This window comes from Aulostomus chinensis, chromosome 9 (genome assembly GCF_037954235.1).
Source record: "Aulostomus chinensis isolate RoL2024-O1b breed Wild chromosome 9, RoL_Achi_v1.0, whole genome shotgun sequence".
In the NCBI taxonomy this organism is placed as follows: domain Eukaryota; kingdom Metazoa; phylum Chordata; class Actinopteri; order Syngnathiformes; family Aulostomidae; genus Aulostomus; species Aulostomus chinensis.
Genome location: NC_141328.1, coordinates 27,683,395 through 27,704,537, shown reverse-complemented (window position 1 = coordinate 27,704,537; position 21,143 = coordinate 27,683,395). Strand labels below are relative to the sequence as shown.

Sequence of the window (21,143 nt, the reverse complement as noted above, 5' to 3'; positions counted from 1 at the left end):
ATGAAGGGAAAGGGAAGCAGATGTGAAACGCTGCAGCTTCAGCTCAAATGGATGACAGCAGTGGACAGAGGAGACAGTGGAGCGAGCAGGGGGGGAGGAGACAACACATCTCAGCCTGGCATTGGCCGCGCCGGGAGAGCAACAGGCACTGATGCTGCCGGGGAGACGCGCCAGTCACACCAGGGCACGGCGGTAACACCGCCGACCCTTCCCTTGCCATCCTCGCTTCACCCCCCCTCCCCCTCCACCCTCTCGGTTGGGCGGCTGTGCTTTCAAACAGAGACATGTAGTCAAATAACGAGCACGCTTCTCCACATAGATGTGGCCACTTGTTGTAGCTGCTCGCTGGGTTGAGTCCATGTCGCCGCTCCGCTCGGTCAGACGGCGGCGAGACACAACGCTAATTTGTTGCAGGAGTTGCGACTGTCCGCATAAACGCAGCTGTCATCCAACACCGAGCACGTCAAACTGGCCTGGGCTGCACAATGTTTCTCATGAGCCGTTGCTATGGCACCCGACCACACGACAAAATGGCATTTACCCTATCAACTACTCAAAAACATGCCGTACTTCCAAATTGAAACCGACGGATGGGCTTACCGAGCGCCGCGGTGGAGTCCACAAGCCTCGTCCTTACCTGGCGACCGATCCTTGTTTTCCCTTTAAGTGTCTGGATAGCTGTTTGTTTTCCCAGGCGACGACAGCATCTCCGGGATTTTTTTTTTTTTTTTTTTTTTTTTTTTTTTTTTTTTTACCTGGGAATCCCAAACAACTTCCGGGCCCATGCTGGGATACAGGCCGAATAATTGTACACCAGAGCTCTTGATTCAGTGATTGCCGAATGCATCGATGCATGTCAGCCGAGGGTACAGGTGCCTCAAACTTACGCCATCCGACGAGCTCACAGGCGGCGGCTGCTGCTCAAGAACATCGCTGATAAAACTCTTCTAGTCCAGAATGACTGCAAATATGTGATCCGGCCATTGTGACGATGTTTGGGATGAAGTTATATCCAGGAAATACGCTTGGAGAGTGGCAAAGGTTGGTAATCTCTTTATTTTTTTTATTCAGTGTCTGTGTGTTCTGATCATAAACTTTTATGACATTATTATAAAACATTTTGGGTTTTTTATGGCGCGACTTTAAAAAAATCAACGTTTCAAGTGCAAGTCGAAATGCGGTCGTAGCCAAGCGCAGCACAAGGACAGCAGACTACACAATACGATAGACGAAGAACTAAAAAGACACCTTATTATGCGTTTAATAGGAAGACGGCACTCTTAAAAACATAAATTGTTTGTGGTGGATTCATTTAAGGTGCTACTACCTGGAAGGCACCACTGTGTGGCAGCAAACTTCTGTTTTCATCTTATCAGGGACCAACTCTGCCATGGTAACCATGCTTGACAAGTGGAAATACATTAGTAACAGGTGATGATGCCAAGTCCCTGAGCATCCTCTCTCTTTCCACAAACAACAAGGACTGATATAGTGCAGGAGTCATGTCCCCCTCCCAGTGAGGACAGTCACGGAGCAACACGGGACGGCTACTTGAATTGATGCGGCCTGTGTCTCCGTTGAAGGACCTCGTAAGCCCTGTGAATCTTCATAAACATTTCCTCTGCTTCCTTGCTGGGGTTGTGGTCTGGGTGCCAAATCTTGGCCTGCTCCCTGTAGCCACGAGTTATCTCTTCCAGGGAGGCCTCCGCTCCCAAAGACAATATCTGCAACACACCAGTGGGAAATGAAGACTGCGGGAGTGTTTATAGGATGAGACGCACGTCAAACTGCACGGGCTCCCCAGAGTAGTGAGATAGCTCACCTGCAGCGCCTCCTTCTCCCTCTCGCTGTACTCTTTGAGCAGTATTTCCAGCACCTCCCCCCAAGCCCCCTCGTAGTACCCGCCTCCAGTCAACACACACAAGATTTGATATGGCATCAAGAGAATGTACTCCACTGCACTTCTGAGCCAAGGCAGGAACCAGAACATATCCAGCAGTGCTGCCACACAGTCAGACAGGTAGTACAGTGTCGCTGTGGTGTTGTGGAAAATACAGTAACCCAGAGGAGCAGAGAAGGCCAGCCAAGCCAGACCCAGCCTGTAAAGCCGTGGACCTGAGCAGAGAACATCACTTAAATAACCCGTGTAGCGGAGCCATGTGTTGTATGGGCGGTATCTTACCTAGATTCCGTGTGCTTCCAGGATTTGCTTTGAACCTACGATGCTGTGTAGCGGTGACGCTGGCGGCCAGGCTGATGGGGAGAGGAGATAGAGTGCTACCATAGAATATTGGAGAAGTTATGAGACAGGTGGTCAGAGTTTTTTGGAGATCGGACGTCTGCTGGCCGACATTAGACACCAGATGCACACCTGCGCCCACACATAAAGGCAGAACCATCAAGTAGAAGAAACTGAGCGAGTTCAGTCCAATTAGGGCCACGGTGCCAAAGTAGATCCCAACACACACCTGTCCGGCAAACCTGACAGGGCTTACAGGAGGAGGGATCGAGGGTCTCCTCCTCTCTTTCTCTGCATCTTGATTGGCTTCGCTGACATACGCAGGGATACGTATGACCTCTCTGATCCAGCCGAAGCCAAATCCTCCCAGGGTTAGCATCCATAGCAGAGCGTGACTGTCTCTCCCTAAATATAGATGGTGGAGACCCAGAGGCCCCCCCGTGGCCCACAGGGTGTAGGCTACCATGATACTTTTTGCCATCCTGCAGCCTCTGTGTGCCCCAGCGCAGGTGAGTCACGCATCCGTGATGAGTCCCTGCAGGGAAACAGGTTTAGTCTTATTCCCGAGGGGGAAACCTGCAGTTCGTAACTTTAGCGTAGCTTAAATTGTTGCAGTCAGTGTTTTATCTGGTTGCATATGGTTTGATGCATGACCATTAGTTTTGTCTTTTTTCATTGAACAGTTTTATTTACCCATTTTGTGTTTTTTACTAGGGATGCACAATATTGGATTTTGACCATATCTGATATGTTTTTTACAGCTGATTTGGCTGACAGGAATGTCGCTATTTATAAAAAAAAAACTTTAAAAAAAAAATTTACAAACTGTAATACACTTGTAAACTGTAATGGTAGAAGACTGTGTTTTTCATGGGTAACACATTTGGAAAATCCCTTTAAAACGTTGTTTTCTCATCGTAAACAACAGGTGATGAGCAACAAGATTAAAACATTGGTGCGAAACCGTTAAATATCCGCCATCAGACCCAAACCGAGGCCCAGCGTCTGCCGATAAAGATGATGCCCTGATATTATTCTGCACCCTTACTTTTCATATTATGACCTCTGCCAAGGAGGTTTTGTTTCTGGCGCCTGTTGTCTATCCACAACACCAAAAATCCCTTGGAGGATAATAAAGAACTGTTGTTGTCGGTACGTGGACCTTGGTCTGCTCCGTCCGAGGAGCTCTCATGATTTTGGCTCCGGAAGGACAAAGAATCTTTGTCACACTCAATCTGTTGATCAGATCACCTCACGTCACTGGCTTAACGTGTTCCCTGTTAAATGTCTGAGTTACACTGAATATTTTCATCCTTGCTATCCACCTCCCTGCACTTGAACAAAGTTGTAAAAGGTCATCGTGGGTCATGAATGGTAGGTAATCACGTTCGTTTTGTAATTAATTCTAAACACCAACGGGAGCTTTTTAAAGGAAACTACGTCACGTTGTCTTACCAAATGTCACCAATGTAACACAAGGCACCAGTATATCTCTAAAGAACCCATTCTCAGTTCATCCATGGGTTCAAGTTGAGTGTCAAAAATAATTTATATATTTATGACCAACTTAAGTTAGATAAAACTAGGTTACTTACTGTGACCATTATTTCAATTTCTTCTGCCAAGAAATCCTTTCCAGTCCTTTCCGTAGTTACAGTTACCTCACGTTGTTGCAACAGTTGGACTTTGATTCATGACAATAAAGCTGCCGCTGTGGCCTCCACACAGGATGACTTGATTTGGGCCCCTTGATCATATGAAATGAGAAGGTGGGGAGAAGCCGGAGGGCTGTGTCAAACAGTGGCCGCTCGCTCTGTTAGCCTTTTAACAAACATTACAAACACAGAACAAAACACACATTTCTTCAGCAACCAACTACATCCCTGAATTCACATGTTTTAAATATACACGGATCCTGGAAAGAACAACAAAAATACCGGTGTCCTAAGTATCCATGGGCTTAGCCGATGAGTAAAACTATCAATACAACATGGTCTAAAAATAAGGAAATGACAAAAGCTACTTGAAAGAATACAAGTATTATTAATAAAATGTATAATTTGATCCCTCCATCCATCCCTCCCTCCATGTTCCCCCTCTTCTCCTGTTGAGGGTGGTGAGGGTGGAGCCTATCCCAGCAGCCTTCCCCCTGGACAGGTCACCAGTCCATGGCAGGGCCAACACATAGAGACAGACAACCATTGGCTCTCCCAGCCATGCCTACGGTCAATTTAGAGTCTGGATTAACCTGGTCCCTCTTGATGTCTTTGGACTGTGGAGGAAGCTGGAGTACCAGAGAGAACCCAGCAGGAACAGGGAGAACATGGAGACTCACCCAGAAAGACCCCGTGCTGCAGCCGGGGCTCCACCCACAACCTTCTTGCTGGGGGGCCACAGGGAGGACCACTGCTCCACCGGGCCGCTGTATATTTTGATATTACAAATAATAACAGATTATGAATTAACTGGGCATACAGCATTTTATAAGTTCATGGAGCTCATTTAAATATGAGTTTTTCACTCCTTTAAGTTTTACACTTTATTGGATACATTAAGAATTATAATTTTAAACAATGTGCGTACAAATTAAGGGAAATATGAAGGGGCAAGTTCAAGTATGCAGGGCAATGTAGTTTGAAAACTGAAGAAACATCTTAAATATTGTATTATTAATTAGTATTGTAAGCATGTAGGCCTACATTTAAACCACCAGATGTCAGTATTTCTGACTGGATATACACTTCCTATTGTAAGGTACTTATACTGCATATACACTACTCAATATTTATAATTAAGTAAGTAAACAGTCGGCGCTGGTATCCTTGGCTACTTCAACATTTTTGTGTTAAATTGTTTAATTCTCTGTTAGGTTTAGTTCAGGGCTGCCCATAGAGGAGCCATATTTGGCCCACAATGCTTCAATGTGGGACATTAATTTTCTTCTAAAAAATAATTATAGGACGGTAAAATTATTAATAATTTATGCAATCCTATCAGAATCAGATTGTAATTGTTGTCTATTGCTATCTTATGCAGTTTTCTTTTATTGCGAGGAAAAATACACTTCTCATTCATTGGGAATCCCCCTTTCTTTTTTCCAAATCTGATCAGGCGGTCGAGGGTCACCTTCTGAAGGACGTCAGTTTGACACGAGGAAAGTAAGAAGACGTGTGAGAGCCGAGACGGTTCTTCACGGTTAAAGGCCACTTCAAAAACATGACATGTCCTTTTTACGTTTTTCCACGGCCCTCATTTAGTTTGGGTTTTGGCTCTTCAAAGGAAGGAGTTTGGGCACCTTCAGTTTAATCTCTAATTTAGGCAAACACGTCAAACTTGCACGTATAGCATCAACGTGACAGTGATCGCGATGATTGACAGCTACCTGTAACTGTCCCGCCCTCTCTCTGGCCCCGCCCCTGAAGGCCCCTCCCCCTTCCTAGGTTTATCAAAGTTGAGTGTAGCAGCAGCGGCTAGCTCAGGCGTCCACAGTCGTTAAATGCCGCCGGGCTAACCAGCCTCACATCCTCGGCGTTACCAAGAAGATGCTGCCGTTTTAACATTTTAACCTGGTCGCCCCGTGCTTTTAAGCTCCAGCATACTGGAATGGTTTCGGAGAATGGAAACGGACGACGTGTCGGTCAGAGAGCAACTTTTCCACAACCGAGTCCGGGAGACCATAGTAAGTGCTGGGCTCGCAGGAGTCGTTGGTTGGTTTAATGTGCATATGTTGCAAACAATAGCGTCTGCCGCCCTGACACCGCAGGACTAAAAGCCACGTTGATGGACCTTTCTTTACTTGTTGTGTGTGACTTGGAGATTGTGCTGCTCCCGGCGTCCTGTCGCGTTCGTCTCATATTTCAGCCTCCACCAACAAACGTTAACACTTGAGTGTGTCTTCATGATGTTAATGAGCATCAACACTCGCAGGGAGACCTTCATTGTTGCATGGACGCAGCTGACCTGCGGGCAGCGTTACGCCATAGGAACATCCTCCTCCTGGGACCCTGCTCTCTCTTCCTGACTGTCTTTGCTTGCTTCATACATTCAGTTCAAACTGTGAAAGTAAGAATCAGCCGGCGTGTAACCGCCCCGAACTTCAGTCCTATCATAAAGATCAATTCCCTGACAGCACAGCACACACACACTGACCGTTAACCCTCAAAAAAGGGCGAGCTGGTTTCCTGAGGTGGAATACATCCCCTATACCATAGCGCCTCGTGCTCATGAGCAAAAACTTTAATGCTGCCTAGCCCGAAGTCTGTGTTTAATTTTTCTCTTATTTCTTGGTTTTCTAAGCTGCACACAGAGAAGAAAAGGAAAAGGAAAAAAAAAAAACAACACCCAGAGGCTAAATTGTACCAGACGAAAGGAAAAAATGAAGCCACAAGCGACTCACATCAGGAAAAACTTAACCAACAACTGCATTCCATCTCAGGATGCCTGTATCATCTGATAGGAGGCCTGTGAGCAGTATGTGCTCCACCTTAGTACTTACAGCTGTGTGTTCACTGCGCTGACCAACGGACACTGAGTTCGCTCCACAGCACCTGAATGTTTAGGTGGGGGGGGGGGGGGGGCATGCTTCAACTGAGTCCAGTCCACCTACATCAGGTGTAGATCTGCAACAATTAATAGTTCTAACTCACCTAGAAAAAAATGATTATTTTAATAATTGCTAAGTTGCCTGTGGGTTGTTTTTTTTGTTTTTGTTTTTTTCCGAGTGAGAATCTCAAAGCTGCTGGTTTCAGGCTTGTGAGTAGAAGGATTTGGCGTTTTTTTTTTTGTCATTATGACACCAAATGAAGACATCACGTCACTTTGGCCTGTTGGAAATTGTGACAAGTATTTTAAAGTGATTCTGCGTTGTGATCCTGGTGTCCCGGGTCAACCGAGCGGACGGTACCACGATCACTCGTCTCATTCACTGCCTTTACTGGGGGTTTTCAAGTCTGATGCTTCTCCTCCACTTTGTTACCTCAACTTTTGTTTCTGGATGTTCTAGATAGGATCATTATTGCTATTTGATCCCATGAACAGTCAATTATTTAGCCAAGCTAGCTTAATCTTGCTGTATTGCATAACTTCAGGGTCACAAAATATATCTTAAGAGTCTGTCCCGTGTTCCTTATTGGTGTCCGACTCTTGGAAATTAGGAGAACCAGTAACGTTCCCCCTGAACTGCTGTATCCCTGAACTCCAACTTTTTAGGCCGTCCCACCTTTCATAACAAATATGCCTTCACTCCCGTTCACCGCGCTGCCCCTGAAAGTGTCTGCACCCCCCGAGGAGTCCCGCCTCACACTTTGAAACAGCTCTGCTCCACACTATACTTACACGTGAGAAACTAGAAGGTCACTCTGCAGAACTCGGCTGAGGACAAAGTTGTTCTAAAGGGGTCTCCCGCTCCGATCCCAAATATCGCAGGCTCTTCTGTGGCTGCTGCGCCACATGTTCGCCTGGTGGAGTTTGGCCAAGTAGGTTTGTGTAATCCTGCTTGAAGACAAATAAGCCAAACACAACCTCCTTGGTGGAGGTAACAACTGAGAAGCCCATATTTGTTCTAATGCCCTTGTGTTGCCATTGTCCTCTTCACCTGAAGACCTGATGCTATTTGTTGACGACCTCTTCTTAAGCTCCTGGCCGGCCTGCGGTCTCCAGCTGATCATCTCCTCAGTGCTGGTCGGCTGGAGACATGAATGTGCTGCAGAAATGCAACAATATAGTAAAATGTCAATATCGCATTCAGAGAACAACCACAACACACAATGGCAGGTGAAGATGTAAATGTCAGCACGTAAAACAAACCTGATGGCTCCAGGCCCTTCAGAGCCGCCATGCAGGGCTGTTTCAGTCACTCTCGCAAGGCCTCGTGTTCCTGTCACAACGCCGGACAGTTTCAATTGTTGTGAATGTGGCACACCCACCCTCGCATCACCCATCCCTGCCTGCCAGCGGAAACCCAGCCATACGGCTGCCGCAGGAAGTTAGCTGTGATGGGGATGTAGATCAGATCCTCTCGAGAACACTCCAAAGGTTTCTTCAGTTTTGGTGAGCTACTCTGTGGACAGGGGGGAAAGCCCTCAAATGTGGCATGAGTAAAAATCAATCATCCAACATGGCTGCCAAAGGAAGTTGGCGCTCGTGACCAAAAACTGTATGGACCGTGTTAAATATGGTCAAGTTTTATAGGATGTGGGCAGACTTGAAGTTCCAGTTGTGCCATTTGTATAAAATCAAATGAGCATCTCCTGTAGTCCTGCACATTTTCATATTTTTGACGTGATAATTGTGCAGCGCGGTTAAATGTTAAAAATGTGGTTTGACTTGCAGTGTAGATGGGAGGTGACCTCCCTCTGCTGCTGTAGCCGTCGGAAACTGCTGAGTCCTGCCAGTTGACGGCTATTCTTTACCAGCTATGAATAGATTTAATGAATTAATTAGACACGGATTAACTGAGTCCCCCCATAGCCAGCAGGTTCAGGGGTTGAACCCGTCACCAGGCTCTCCGGTTGGAGTGTGTAAGTTCTCTCACGGTGTTGAAATAATGCTTGCGTGTGCGGTAAACAACATGACACTGAATCTGGCAATTTGGCACAGTGAGAACTTGTGGTACTTTAAGGTACATTTTGCCGACCGCAGGTTTACGTAACAAAATATCTGCCTCACTTTTCTTTTTTTTTCTTTTTTTTTTTACCCCCAAAAAGTTCAGCAGAAGCAGTGACTGGGAAGCCTCACCTGATTTCATCCAGTGTTGTAAATAATCTAATGAAATGAGCCTGGATTAGATAACTGGCCTACGTGATATGATGTAAGTGTAATCCTCCGGGCGATGGAGCCAGGAGCTCACACCCTGTCCCTGCTGAGGGATCAATGACGAGAACAAAAGGTCACAATCGGATCCAGCAGATCAGAAATGTGATGCCCCACAAGTGAAGCTTTCCAGCGCCATGTTGAGACCCATTAGTCCACCATGGCGGGAGAACTGGTTCAGCTCTGCTTTTGACTGGCTTGACTGCACAACCCAGCTGTTTGCTTTGTCAGGATCGAGATGCTTTCACCCACAATACTAGCGTCTATCATTGTTTTGGTGTTCTAGCTGTGAAATAGATAGAAATCTAATATCTGATCTGGAATATCAGAATCGGGTGTCATACTGACTTCATCCCCAGATCGGTGCAAAGTCAGTAATGAATCTCCTCTCTGTTGGCTCGTGAGCGATGGCGGCCATTATGACTTGGATGCTGAACTGGGCGGCAGCCTGGATGCTGCTGACGTAACACCCACAGAGGGACGAGGTCCTTTTACTATGAAGTTTTCAAATACTGAACAAAGTCGGCGGCTGTTTCTTCCCTGTCTGTGATTTTTCAGGCCGCGTGCTTTGCATGTTGCGGTTGTGATGTTGATCACACTGTAGTCTTTGTATAAGAAGTCAATAACCCTTGAAGAACGCCTCCTGGGGGCTGCAGGGATGCCTTTGTCCTTCTACCTTCTCCTCCATTACTTACACAACCTGACTTTTGGCTGATAGTTTCATCCAAACTGCGACTTTTCAGGGAAATGAAGTGGCTTCACTTGATAGATACTTTACAACATAATTTCTTTTTTTTTTCTTTTTAAATTTGGCCTCAGGGAGTGAATAGAGCTTTTTCAAGCCCTGAGTCCGAGTGAGCGAACGTGAAGTTCAAGCCGACTAACAAGTCTTTCATCATTAAATCATCGCATTTGTCACTGGCGTTCATGTCTCTGAGGGTCACAGACCGTGTCCACATGACATTTGGTGAGGCGGTGTGGTTCCAGCGCCACTCTGCCCTCTTGGCCTTCAGTGGGCCTCCGAAGCCAGGTGAGAGGTTAACACCGTAAAGCTACATTGTTGTGTTTTTGCTTGTATCGGCACACAAATTTATTTCGGTGAACTCTGAGCCCTGGAATTTTGTTTTAAATGCCAAGACGTTCCTGTCTTTCCTCGCTGGCCGCGATGCACCGCCAGCCTGCACGTGGCTGCACGGCATTTTCTGCGCCCCCCCCCGCAACTATTTGTATCCTGATTTGTGTTTATGGGATTAACCAAACACACTTGTTGCCAAATTAGACTGCAGGGTTGAACAATGTGTGGACTGAGCTGATTAGTTGTGTATGGCCCATTGTTTGCATGATGCTGCAGCTACGATGTAGAGCGCCTACTTTCGTCGTCACATTCTTTTTATTTCTAAATAGATCAACTTTTATTGGAAAGTTTTTATTAATTTTAGACGTAATGTGGTCGAGTGTTTGAGCCGGGTGGCGGTCAGGGTTTTTAAACTGCTTGTTGATGATAGAATGTTTCTGATGAGAGTATTTGGACGCGTGTTTTGTTCCTTGTTGATGACGCAGCAGCTCCATTCATCTGGTCTCCCTCTGAAGTGGGTCAACATCTTGCACCTCCTGGAAGCAGAGAGGCCCAGACCCTAACCCCGCCTGTTGCCCTACCATATGTCACTGCCAGTCCATGATGGATTCATAGATTAACATAATAATAACACTGATCTGTAGAAGCACTGTCTGACTAGTTTCGGCGGTGGTGTGTGTATGTGTGTTGGATTGTAGCACTGTAGTGAAGCAATAATTGGAAAACTCATGTAATGAACTCCTGGCCTTTATCAATGTCCATGCGCATCATTAATATGTTGGTCTCAATATGTGTGCTGCTGCTGTTGATCTCTGCTTGTGGTTTGGCAGCGTCTGTCCCCGAACCTGCTGACTGCTTACAGGTGTTCTTAAAAGAGGTGAATCTCGATGAAGGTGGCCGTGTTGTTTTTCATCAGCGTCAGGACAGAATGCCGCTCAGCTTCAGTGATAAGTCAAAGCTAACGCGGCGCGCTGATTGGTCGATGTAATTAATGGAAGCTATTAATGATCGTCTGGGCTAAGGCTTGAACGCATTCACACCACCTGAGAAAAGCAGCTGGCTAAACCGCTTGCCGTTTCTCCTCACAGCTTAGCCCGATGCTAACATCACCTTCAACTTGACGAGGCATCCCTGTCCTGCATGTGCTTGACATTCAGGCTCTCCTTGTCGTGAAGTGGCAAGTTGTAAATCAGTTTTCTGAAAAGTGCGTGCATCTTCGATGCCGGCGGAGGTTGTTGACAGGATCAGGTTGTCATCATTCTGCTGACTGGGGTAGTTTGGTTCTTTACCTCTGATTTTCTCTGCACACTGAACCATTTTCCCCACTGGGGATGATAATCAAAGAATTGCAAATATGTCAAATCTGTATCTATAGAGTGTCTTTGTTTTCAAGTGCGAGGAGAGCGTTCCGGCCTGGGGGGGTTGGATTGCATGACTGCAGACGTTAAATCATACAAAGTAGTTATTTACACGTCTGTGTAGACGAGAGAATTTGTTGCATGGAACAGAAGCTGTCAGATGAACATTTATCTCTCGCTTCCTATTTTGACAGCAACCTTTCACGCAGCCTCTCAGGTTTTCACTGCAGCATCCGCAGAGTCCAAGATGGGCATGTTGGATGTGTGTATTAACTGGCTGCCTTCTCTCCTGTAGCAATTGGTTGATTTTTTTTGTTGTTGTCGTTTTTACTGCAACAGGTCTTCTATCGCACCGTGGTCATTCAAGCAACACACCTCAGTCTTGTGACACCATGTTGATTTCTTCCCCAGGCGCCCATCGTGACTATAGGCTTAGCCTAAATTTGTTCCTGGTTGTAGTGAGCGCAGGGGCTCAATTGCTGGTATTAACCCTCTTTTCTCTGCTTGATCCCTGGTAGTATCTCACTGTCACCCATTTTGTTGTCTTTACTTGACTGTAGTGATAATCTTCAGGCTCCATCTGTCCGTCTCGGCTTTGGCAAAATGGTGAATGTTTTTGGCATTTGCAGATATTCTATTTGGTTTCTTTCTGCAAATCTGTTGAGAACAGAACATTCATAGCTGTGGCCGTCTGTTTGCCATCTCATTTCCTCTCTCTGTTCCTTTCCGGTTCTGTCTCTTCTGGACATCCCGCGCCTCATAGTCACCCTCAGTTCTTAGACTTCTGTCAGTGTGCCAAGTCAAACAGGCTTGATAAACATGTGAGTCAGAACTTGTGCCGGACACAGCAGAGAAAAGTGTTAACGCTGCTTGATCTTCATATCAGTCGTTGTCTGAAGAGGCACGTAAAACCTTCTCCGTGTTTGTCGAGATGTGCATGGCTAATCGAGTTCCTCTCTGTGTGGTGCAGATCTGCGTGCTCCTGTTTACATGCCTGTACATGGTGTCCTACCTCATACTGACACACTTCAAGAAGGCTGCAGAGTTTGTCACGGGTAAGTTTGAAAGTGTCTGTTAATCAAGGCACTACAGGTGGGTTCTTTCCTTGACTGGCTTTGAAATGAGAAGATGCTCCAAAAAATATCCCACCAGAGAAGCTTGTTTGTAGTTTTCTCTACCCCCCCCCCCATACACATGCACACACACACACACACACACACACACACACACGGTTCCAGTTTGAAAAAGACCCATAAACTGTTCTGAGAGTTATCCATCAAAGGCTCACAGTCAATCGCCACTATGTCTTGAGGTCTTCATTAAAGTCTAATTTCATGCGTGGTTGCTGCGGACGTGCGCTGAAGGCCCCTGAAGGTGCAGGGGTGTTTTCTAACATGCAGCAGGCTCTTCAGGCCGCACCCCCGCAGATCAGGATGGTGGAGGGCCTGCGAAGAATGTTGCTGCTCCAAGATAAACACAGAGTTGTAGCTGAAGGCGTCTGTGTTTAGACGAACGACAACTTGAGACCTCGTCAGCGAGCACATGAAAACACCACTGAAAGGAACAGAGTATAAAACTGTGTTTGGCCCAATCAGTAACAATCAAACCAGTAGGTTCCAACCTCCTGGATATCAGTTATGATGCTTTTCAAACATTTTAGTAAATAGAATCTTAGGTTTGGGCTGTTTCTGATGTGTGTAGTCTGGGATCAGAATCAAACCAAGATCTTCTCTTAAGTCTGCAGAATGAGGAGTGAAAGTCTTATTTTGACACACAGTGAGCTTTAACAATTATTGCAGCCTCCTGTGCTTTGATAATTGCAGTGGGTAATACTGGGATTCGTCTGTGTTCTGGACAGCCCCACCAGCCACTGCTTTTCAGTTCCCCTGCTAACAGGCCGACACCGGCGATCACACGAACTCTGTGGTGGAAGTAATCTTATTTAACAATTGCAGCGCTACAAACCACTGCCAGTGTAATTCTCATTCCGCCTGTACATCCCCTATCTCATTATTAAAACTCCGACAATGCAGTTTAAAGTTCTCTGGGGTTGCACGGCTGTCGGTTACATAACAAATCCAATAACTCGCCACGATTGGAAGCAGATGTGGGATGTCCAGCTGGCTCCGCTCAGCTGTTGCTGGGTGTGTCAGAACCATTCTTCTTTGTTGTTTTTTTTCCAGAAATCTGCCGTGCATTAGCTCACTGTAAATGTCACCGTGGTATAAACGGCACCAGGGCAGTTGGACCCTGCAGCTACATGACGATTGGGCAACACCATTCTACAGAGCTGCTTTGAAAATCAGGGAGAAGAACTGGTTTTTATTCCTCAGGCTTTACCTCATCACCTAATATCCATGCATGTTGATACAGAGACGTTACACTCACATGGTTATTGTTGTGTAACCATAAACAGAAATGTGCGTTGCACAGCGTTAGAACTCCACAGCATGTTATTTGTGTTACAGTACAAATAATGTTTTTATGTCGTTCATAAGAGTCTTCTGGGTCCCTCCTGTTGTTCCTAATGCTTTACCCTTTGCCATTCTTTTATGTTTGTAATTTAATTTTTACTGGAGACTCAAAGTCGTCCTTGAACAGAATGTTCCTGACATGCACTCCCCCCACTCCCCACTCTGAGACCAGCAAAAGTGCTTCTCTCTTCACTCTGATGTGGACTGTTGCTGCTGCTCTGGCAACTTTCCTGTGTGTGTGTGTGTGTGTGTGTGTGTGTGCAACTACAGTACACACACACACTCCCCCAACAGCTTTTACTGTTAATTAGTCATCCAACTCATATTGATCTGTTCAGACTTTCTGTGGTTATAAAGGATAAAAACAAATGTTGGTCCGTCTTGATTAACACTGTCAGCTTCCTCGCAAGGTTGTGTGTTCAATAATTAGCTAATCTGGATATTCTTCTCTTTCAGAGGATATTGAAGATGCCACCGTCAACAAAATTGCGTAAGTGAAAACCTGGAATGATTAACTGACCCTGAGCAATCTGTTCTCACTCACTCGCCATGATTAGAGCGGCCGTGAGTGACTGAGCTTGTACTTTAGTCCATTTGGCTGTTGTTTTATTGCCGTGTGTTTATGCGGCTGTTGATTTAGACGAGGGCGTTCTGTGTCTGTGCGCCCTTCGTCCTTACACGCTGGCACCATGACCTTATCCCAGCTTCGCTAGCCTTTCACCCAGGCTGCAGCTAAACACAGATGCACGTGTGGGGACAAGGGTCACTGATGGCGCGCCTCTCCTCTTCTCTCCCAGGTTGTGGTTGTGCACATTCACCCTGTCGGTTGCTGTGTGTGCTGTCCTTCTTCTCCCCATCTCCATTCTGTCTAACGAGGTGCTGCTCACCTTCCCGCAGAGCTACTACATGCAGTGGCTCAATGGATCTCTCATCCACGGTACAACCGAGTCATCGACATCACACAGACACACACGAGTCGGGTGTCACAGTCAGAGCAGATTTGATGAGGATGTTTGCTGGTAATGAGCTGGAAATCAATACTACCGACTGGCTTGTGTCCAAACAGCTGATTACTATGGATTGTGTGTGTTTGTGGTTTAAAAAAAAAAAAAAAGGTCCAACAGCTGCTGCTTGCATCAAGCTGTCAGTGTATTTTAGATTGACCATCGAGGATGAGAAGTAGTTGTTCAGTGTGGAAGTCCAGTTGATTCATCCTTGGGGTGAGGGAAAGTTCAGATTTTCACTTTTTTCTTTTTGGTGTTTCCTTTTTTCCAACTGCACATAGTTTGGTGTGATTCACCGCTTGGCAACGCCTCAATATGCCTCCCAGTGGTTTACTGTGGAACAGCAACTTTAAACCCTCTGAATGCTGGTGAAATGTAATACTTTAATATTTCTCTCCCCCTCTGTCAGGCTTATGGAATCTAGTGTTCCTCTTCTCCAACTTGTCCCTGGTCTTCCTCATGCCCTTCGCCTACTTCTTCACGGAGTCTGAGGGATTTGCAGGGTCCAAAAAGGTACCAGCTTCAGTGTCTCCTCACGCACAGAATCCTGACAGTTGAACTTGGCAGTGTTGTTTGTTTGCAACAGAAAATATTGTGTGTGTGTGTGTGTAGGGGGTAATGGCACGAGTATACGAAGCAGTTGTACTGCTGTTGCTGCTGGCTCTGCTTGTGCTGGGCATTGTGTGGGTGGCATCAGCCCTTCTCCACGATAATATGGCCAGGAAGAGCCTCTACGGTGGGTCACCTAAATCATGCCTGCCGCTTCAGTAAACGGCCGGTTGTTCCAGACTCTTAATGTCCTTCTCGTCCTCTGCTCCTCAGACCTGTGGGAGTATTACCTTCCCTACTTGTACTCAGGCATCTCTCTGTTTGGAGTCTTGCTGCTTCTGTGTGAGTTTCTTTATCACAATTACTTTACTTGACGTGCTGTAAACCTACAGAATGGCACGTTCAGATCTCATCGCCTGTGTGTCTGTGTCCAGTGTGCACACCTTTTGGGTTGTCAAGAATGTTCAGCGTAACTGGCAGCCTCATGGTTAAACCCCGGGTGAGTGACAGTCCCATGAATCCCAGCATAGTGTTCATATCAACATTTGTCTCATGTTTGTGGATGATGCAACCCCCCCCCCCCTCCCCACAGCTGTTTGAGGATGTTGAGGACACACTCAGCTGCACCTCATTTGAGGAAGACTCTCTCTCCAGGAAACTGAGATGTGAGACAGAAACCCCAAGCATCTTTTTGCTGATGATTTGAGGTTGGAGCTGACTGATCAACTCTCCGTCTGTATCGTGTCTTGAAGGTGGCAGCACGTCATACTGGGTCATGCTGAACACGGAGGCCATGAAAAAAGAGCACCAAGCAGTCCGGAGCAAGCGCATCGCTCTGGGTAAGTGGGACTGAGAGTGTCTGACTCGGCTCAGCTCCACCTGCTGCATGAATTGAAGAAATTCTGCAGAATGTCCCCGCGAGGGTCAGTGGAGTATTTCTGATTCCGATTCATCGTCTGTAATCCGTTTTCTCCTCAGAGATGAGGAGGAAGGCGTCACCGTGGCAGCGGAACCTGGGTTATCCTCTGGCCATGCTGGTGCTCCTCGCGCTGACGGTGTGCACCCCTTAAGAGTTTATAACCAAGAGTTTTCAAGGCAGCTGTCGGTTTGTGATTAAATGATGTTTTTTGTGCGTTCAGGTGATGTGTGTGCTGATGGTGTGCTTCAATGTGTTGGAGTTGCTCCTGGATGAGACGGCCATGCCCAGGGGGATGGAGGTGAGGACTGAGAGCACATTAGGCTCCGTGCGGGGCAGCAAGTCCTCGGTGCACAGTCGTGATTTCTGTTTTGTTTGTACCTGTTAGGACCCTCACCTGGGGATGGTCTCCTTCTCCATGTTCGGCTCGCTGGGCGCTGCAGTTCAAGTCGTCCTCATCTTGTATCCTTTTGTCTGACTGGTGCTGCCGCGTTCATACATTCCGGATGCGGTTTAGTGTCTTTGTACCCAACGCCTCCTTCCCATGTTGTCCTTTAACGAGCTCGCCAGCTACCTGATGGTGTCGTCAGTGGTGGGCTTCTACAGCTCGCCTCTCTTCATCAGCCTGCTGCCTCGTGCTCAGGACACCAACCTCACACAGGTATCTGACCGTTTGCCCCCTCTAATGCTTCCTTTCAGACCTGCCGTTCTGTTGTTGAGGTAATGTCACATTTCAGAGATGAAGCCCCCCAGACACTTTTTAATTTGTTTATTTAGTTACAAATTCAGCAAACTGAAATGAACTCTTTCAGAGGAATGTTAAGATTGCAGCTGTAGCGGTAAAACGGGAAGAGAGAAAGAAATGTTTGTCTCAATTTGATTTCTTACTACACCGTGTCAGGTTCAAAATCAATTCAGTCGATGACAACAAGGAGAAAATGAGGATAGAAAAACCTCATGTAACCCCAGCAGCAGTCAGACAAGCTCTTCATTCATGCCCACTGAGACGATTAAATGCGTACGGCAGGGAGGAGCAACACGAGCGCCACGCTAGCAGCCTTCGTTTGGTTGTTGTATGTTTCAGTTGAACGTGAGAGGGAACAAAATGAGTCGGCTCCCTCACGGTCGTACGTGTGTCAGCCATTGTCATTCATGTTAGAATGATGAAAAGTCACTTCAACAGCTTGATGGAGCAGCCAGTGGGCACTAGAGGTTGCAGTGTTTTGTTGGGAGATGAACAGTGAGTGGGGTTACTGTATGTGTGTACATTAACAAATATGTTTGTTTCAGATAATCGCAAACTGCGTTTCACTTCTCATCCTGAGCTCAGCACTTCCGGTCTTTTCACGCACTCTCGGTAAGAACACAACCAAACACCTAGTATTTTTCAATGATAACATGCAGTACAGTCAGCCTTGTAGTTCCGATCACGGCCACCAGGGGGCATCTGTATCCCTTTCATGCTGGAGCTGCAGGTGGCTTCAGTAGCCGAGTCACGGTTCTGTATTTGTCTGGCGTCAGGAATCACTCGCTTCGATCTGCTGGGAGACTTTGGTCGCTATAACTGGCTGGGGAACTTCTACGTCGTCTTCCTCTACAACATGATGTTTGCCGGGCTCACATCCGCCTCCCTCATCAAGACCGTCACCTGGGCGGTGCAGAGAGAGCTCATCCGAGCATTCGGTCAGTCGACTCTAATCTTATTCATACAAGGCATAAACAAATCACATTGTAGATTAGTGTGTGTGTGTGAGAGAGAGAGAGACTGTGTTGAGCTGTTGCACTTGGATAGTTGTGTCTTTTAGTTTTCCCACCTTTGGCCCCATTTCCCTGTGGGCTGGTCTCCTTTCCTTAGATAGAAAGAATACAATTCTCTCAGGAAAGTGTAAAGGGACAAGAGGAGAGTCAGATCCCCTCGGGGACCTTCAGGCACACCGCCCTAGACCCCTCGCAGCACACCCACTCTTAACCCTCCACCCAACACAAACACACACATACACACAGCTCCCTTCCTCACAGCACAGATAGCATCTTTGCACTGTGGCAGCTCACTTTCCCACTGCCTCCCAACTCACTTTTGTTCTGTGATTAATCGACTTTTACTGCACCTAAAACTCTATTTTTCCCAGCTTTGCATGATTTGAGCTCCACCCTGTGATTGTGCATAATTTGATAGTGGTTTTTTTCTTCTCTTTTTTTTTTTTTTTTGGTACAGGTCTCCACCGACTGCCTTTAACTGTGTCACGCTCCACCGTCCCCTTCAGACTCCTCCTGGCCAGTGGACTCTCAAAAATCCAGTGACACTTTCCCTCCTCACCACTGCCTTTCCAACCTTTTTTGGGACTGAGCCCTCCCCTCAAATGTGCTCCTATTTGATTGAAGACAGTTCAGTCCCCTCACCTGGCGATGCGGTCGCTCCGTAGAAGGAGACCGGTGTGGCGGATCTCTGCTTGATGATGTTTCGGTGGACCAAATCACCAGCAGCCTTTTTTGGCTGCAGAGGCGGCGAGCGTGTACATCTGAGCTTATGACTAGAAAAGGGGCAACAGGGTATAAAGCCATACTGTCAGTACTGCCATCTTGAACAGAAACGGCATCAGCAGGTCGCTGCTGACACGTGAAGGTCAGCAAAGTTATTTTGAAATATGACGCTGTAGCTGTGATGTCATTTCCTCTTCCTGCCCCTGGTCGGCTGAGTGCTCCCTCTCTGTGTGGTTTCCCTGCGTTTTCCTCTCCTCGGTTGTTCCACTATTTTAAGTTTGAAACTCAGCTCCATGTGATCTGGTCTGAACCGGTGTAATCCCAGTTAACGAGAGGAAGGGAGAAAATGCCGCCGAGCGTCTCGACTTCTGTGGATCCACACGGGGGTCAGGAGGTCAGCTGAAGAGCATTCATTCATTCATCATTCAGCACGGTTTTTAATGACAAACTTGCTGAGTCACAAGATTACTCTTGCACAAATGTACACTAAAATAAAGCTTTACACTTTGTCATATGCAGTCATTTTGAATGCCATATGACACTCATCTGGAGAAACTTGTGACTTGGACCAATCAAACTGTGAATTAAGAATTTTCCAGGGCAAGTGCAATGTGTGTGTATATATATTATATATACATACATATATCTAAGCTATATATATAGATAGATATATATACATATATAAGTAAAAGCACACTTTGACTACACCAGTGGCAACTTAGAATTTTGCTACAAGCCTTCCGGTATCTTTCATCTCCACCGCGCATCCTGGTGAAAGTGTTGCAAAGTTCTGTGAAAAGCAAACGTGACCATCTTGCCACGCGACGCGCTCCTGCGCCGCTTTTATCTCCTGAGAACTGAAATTTTTATTTTCTTTACCAGCTGTAACTTGTCATCGCTGTAACTGTGATCCTGTGTCATTGTGTGCCTTCGCTGCTGTATCAGCAGCTGACTAGATGTTAGTGTGACCAGCAGGGGGCAGCGTATCTCAAAGCTCCCGATGTGTCAGGTTGTCTTGCTCTCTGGGACGACTCTGTGCAGAGCGCGCTGAGGTTTACTTATCTCCCCTTTTACTTTTTTTTTCTTTTTTCCCTGGGAATTTTCTTTTGGGTTTTTGGGAACACAAAGTTTATCATGTACTGTTTTGTTTTTTTTGTACTATTTATGGGCATTGTGGGATTTATTCTTCACATGTTGAGTTCATTATACAGAGAATTTTCCAGTTAAAATGTTGAATGTGATGCATATGAGACAAAGAAAATCTTTAGAGTCGCTCTCAAAGATGAACTATCGTGTTTATTGTTTACTTTTGTCATGCTCTCAAATTTTGTTAAAACAGTTTTCAACAATGGATGCTTCATGAGCGGAAACAAACAGAGTTGTCTTGTTTTTATCTGCTTTGTGCCTTTTTCTTTTTATAGATTTAGATACACATCAAGGTGACTTGCGGTAAATTCCTCTGGCGCTGCGATATTCTACCAAATGTAACTAAAGGGTGACTGATGTGAAGCGTTGGGTGTGACGGGTGTGGGCGTCTGTGCTCTACACCCCTCCACCCTCTCGCTACACTTCTTTAATCAACAGTAGAAGAAAGCTGTATTTTGGGCTGTCTGTCAGCAGGGTCCAGCCTCGACGCCACCACAGCGCTAGCCCACGCTTTCCCTGCCGCGATGCAAGTGCCAGATAAAAACTCAACAAATCAGGAGGAGAACCAACACACGCTCACATTCACTCGTCCACGTCCCCACCGTCCACCCACCTCCCTGTCTTCCATCCCTCTTCCTTGCCTATTGTTCATTTCCTCTTCTCATTTTTCTCAAGTCAGTTCAAGAAAAACCCCCAGCTCTGATTAATTTCTCCTCCTTGATTTTTTGTTTGCGTTTCTTGTTTTGTTTCGTTGGATGTTTTAATTAAGCTTATTTGCTTTGGGTTTTGTTTTGCACTGTGTTTCCTCTGTTTGAAGGAAACCAACTCAAATGTCGCCGTAACATTCGTTGCACATCTGGAGACTTGAGCTGCGAGGAAGTGACACATGAGCCCGATATAAGAAGTGTGTTCGAGACGTTTCGTTTGTCCAGTGGGATGAATGAACACTCCAGACCCAAGTTCTCACTTGTGAGGTTAAGAAGTGACAACAATCCGAGTACTCTTAATCTGCTCTTTGCTGAATGATGCCAAGTGAATGTATTTTGTCATAAAATTAAAAAAAAAAAGCTGTTGTGTTTTTTGCACTTGGA

The 21,143-nt window shown here is 46.3% G+C and overlaps 3 protein-coding genes across 9 annotated transcripts in view; 1 reads left to right on the top strand and 2 right to left on the bottom strand.

Annotated features, from left to right (window-relative positions):
• Window positions 1-978, bottom strand: part of ikzf4 (IKAROS family zinc finger 4) — an 8,340-nt gene extending 7,362 nt beyond the window's left edge. Inside the window, exon 1 of one of the 5 annotated variants that reach the window (XM_086214787.1) lies at window positions 888-978. The gene's annotated coding sequence lies outside the window, so the exon portion shown is untranslated. Of the gene's footprint in view, window positions 1-600; window positions 825-887 lie in introns of those variants that run through there. The other 4 variants (XM_086214789.1, XM_086214786.1, XM_086214788.1 and 1 more) reach the window with 4 other exon arrangements.
• On the top strand, window positions 758-21,143 carry lmbr1l (limb development membrane protein 1-like). Of its 2 annotated transcripts, none has more exons than XM_086214791.1 (17): window positions 758-1,041; window positions 12,453-12,537; window positions 14,413-14,446; window positions 14,754-14,893; window positions 15,370-15,473; window positions 15,573-15,696; window positions 15,783-15,851; window positions 15,944-16,008; window positions 16,102-16,174; window positions 16,262-16,348; window positions 16,488-16,564; window positions 16,649-16,726; window positions 16,814-16,887; window positions 16,996-17,086; window positions 17,716-17,782; window positions 17,947-18,108; window positions 18,641-21,143. In XM_086214791.1, exons 2-17 carry the CDS (start codon window positions 12,483-12,485, stop codon window positions 18,724-18,726), a joined length of 1,386 nt encoding a protein of 461 aa, XP_086070917.1. In that variant the 5' UTR covers window positions 758-1,041; window positions 12,453-12,482; the 3' UTR covers window positions 18,727-21,143. The 2 variants fall into 2 exon arrangements, with proteins under 2 accessions (XP_086070917.1, XP_086070916.1); XM_086214790.1 differs by lacking the exon at window positions 758-1,041 and adding an exon at window positions 5,518-5,918.
• Window positions 1,064-4,310, bottom strand: dnajc22 (DnaJ (Hsp40) homolog, subfamily C, member 22). 2 transcript variants are annotated; one of them, XM_086214793.1, is made up of 5 exons: window positions 4,177-4,310; window positions 3,835-4,060; window positions 2,183-2,774; window positions 1,823-2,115; window positions 1,064-1,724 (listed from the first exon to the last, which is right to left on the bottom strand). In XM_086214793.1, exons 3-5 carry the CDS (start codon window positions 2,718-2,720, stop codon window positions 1,548-1,550), a joined length of 1,008 nt encoding a protein of 335 aa, XP_086070919.1. In that variant the 5' UTR covers window positions 2,721-2,774; window positions 3,835-4,060; window positions 4,177-4,310; the 3' UTR covers window positions 1,064-1,547. The 2 variants fall into 2 exon arrangements, with proteins under 2 accessions (XP_086070919.1, XP_086070920.1); XM_086214794.1 differs by having other exon boundaries at window positions 3,835-3,986; window positions 4,177-4,299.

Coding starts and splice junctions, on each gene's coding strand:
- dnajc22 (XM_086214793.1), bottom strand. CDS start 2,720: ATGGCAAAAAGTATCATGGTAGCCTACACCCTGTGGGCCACGGGGGGG. Junction 2,116..2,182: donor TGGAAGCACACGGAATCTAG/GTAAGATACCGC, acceptor TTCTCTGCTCAG/GTCCACGGCTTTACAGGCTG. Junction 1,725..1,822: donor GGGAGAAGGAGGCGCTGCAG/GTGAGCTATCTC, acceptor GGTGTGTTGCAG/ATATTGTCTTTGGGAGCGGA.
- lmbr1l (XM_086214790.1), top strand. CDS start 5,856: ATGGAAACGGACGACGTGTCGGTCAGAGAGCAACTTTTCCACAACCGA. Junction 12,538..14,412: donor GGCTGCAGAGTTTGTCACGG/GTAAGTTTGAAA, acceptor CTTCTCTTTCAG/AGGATATTGAAGATGCCACC. Junction 15,852..15,943: donor TGGAGTCTTGCTGCTTCTGT/GTGAGTTTCTTT, acceptor GTCTGTGTCCAG/TGTGCACACCTTTTGGGTTG.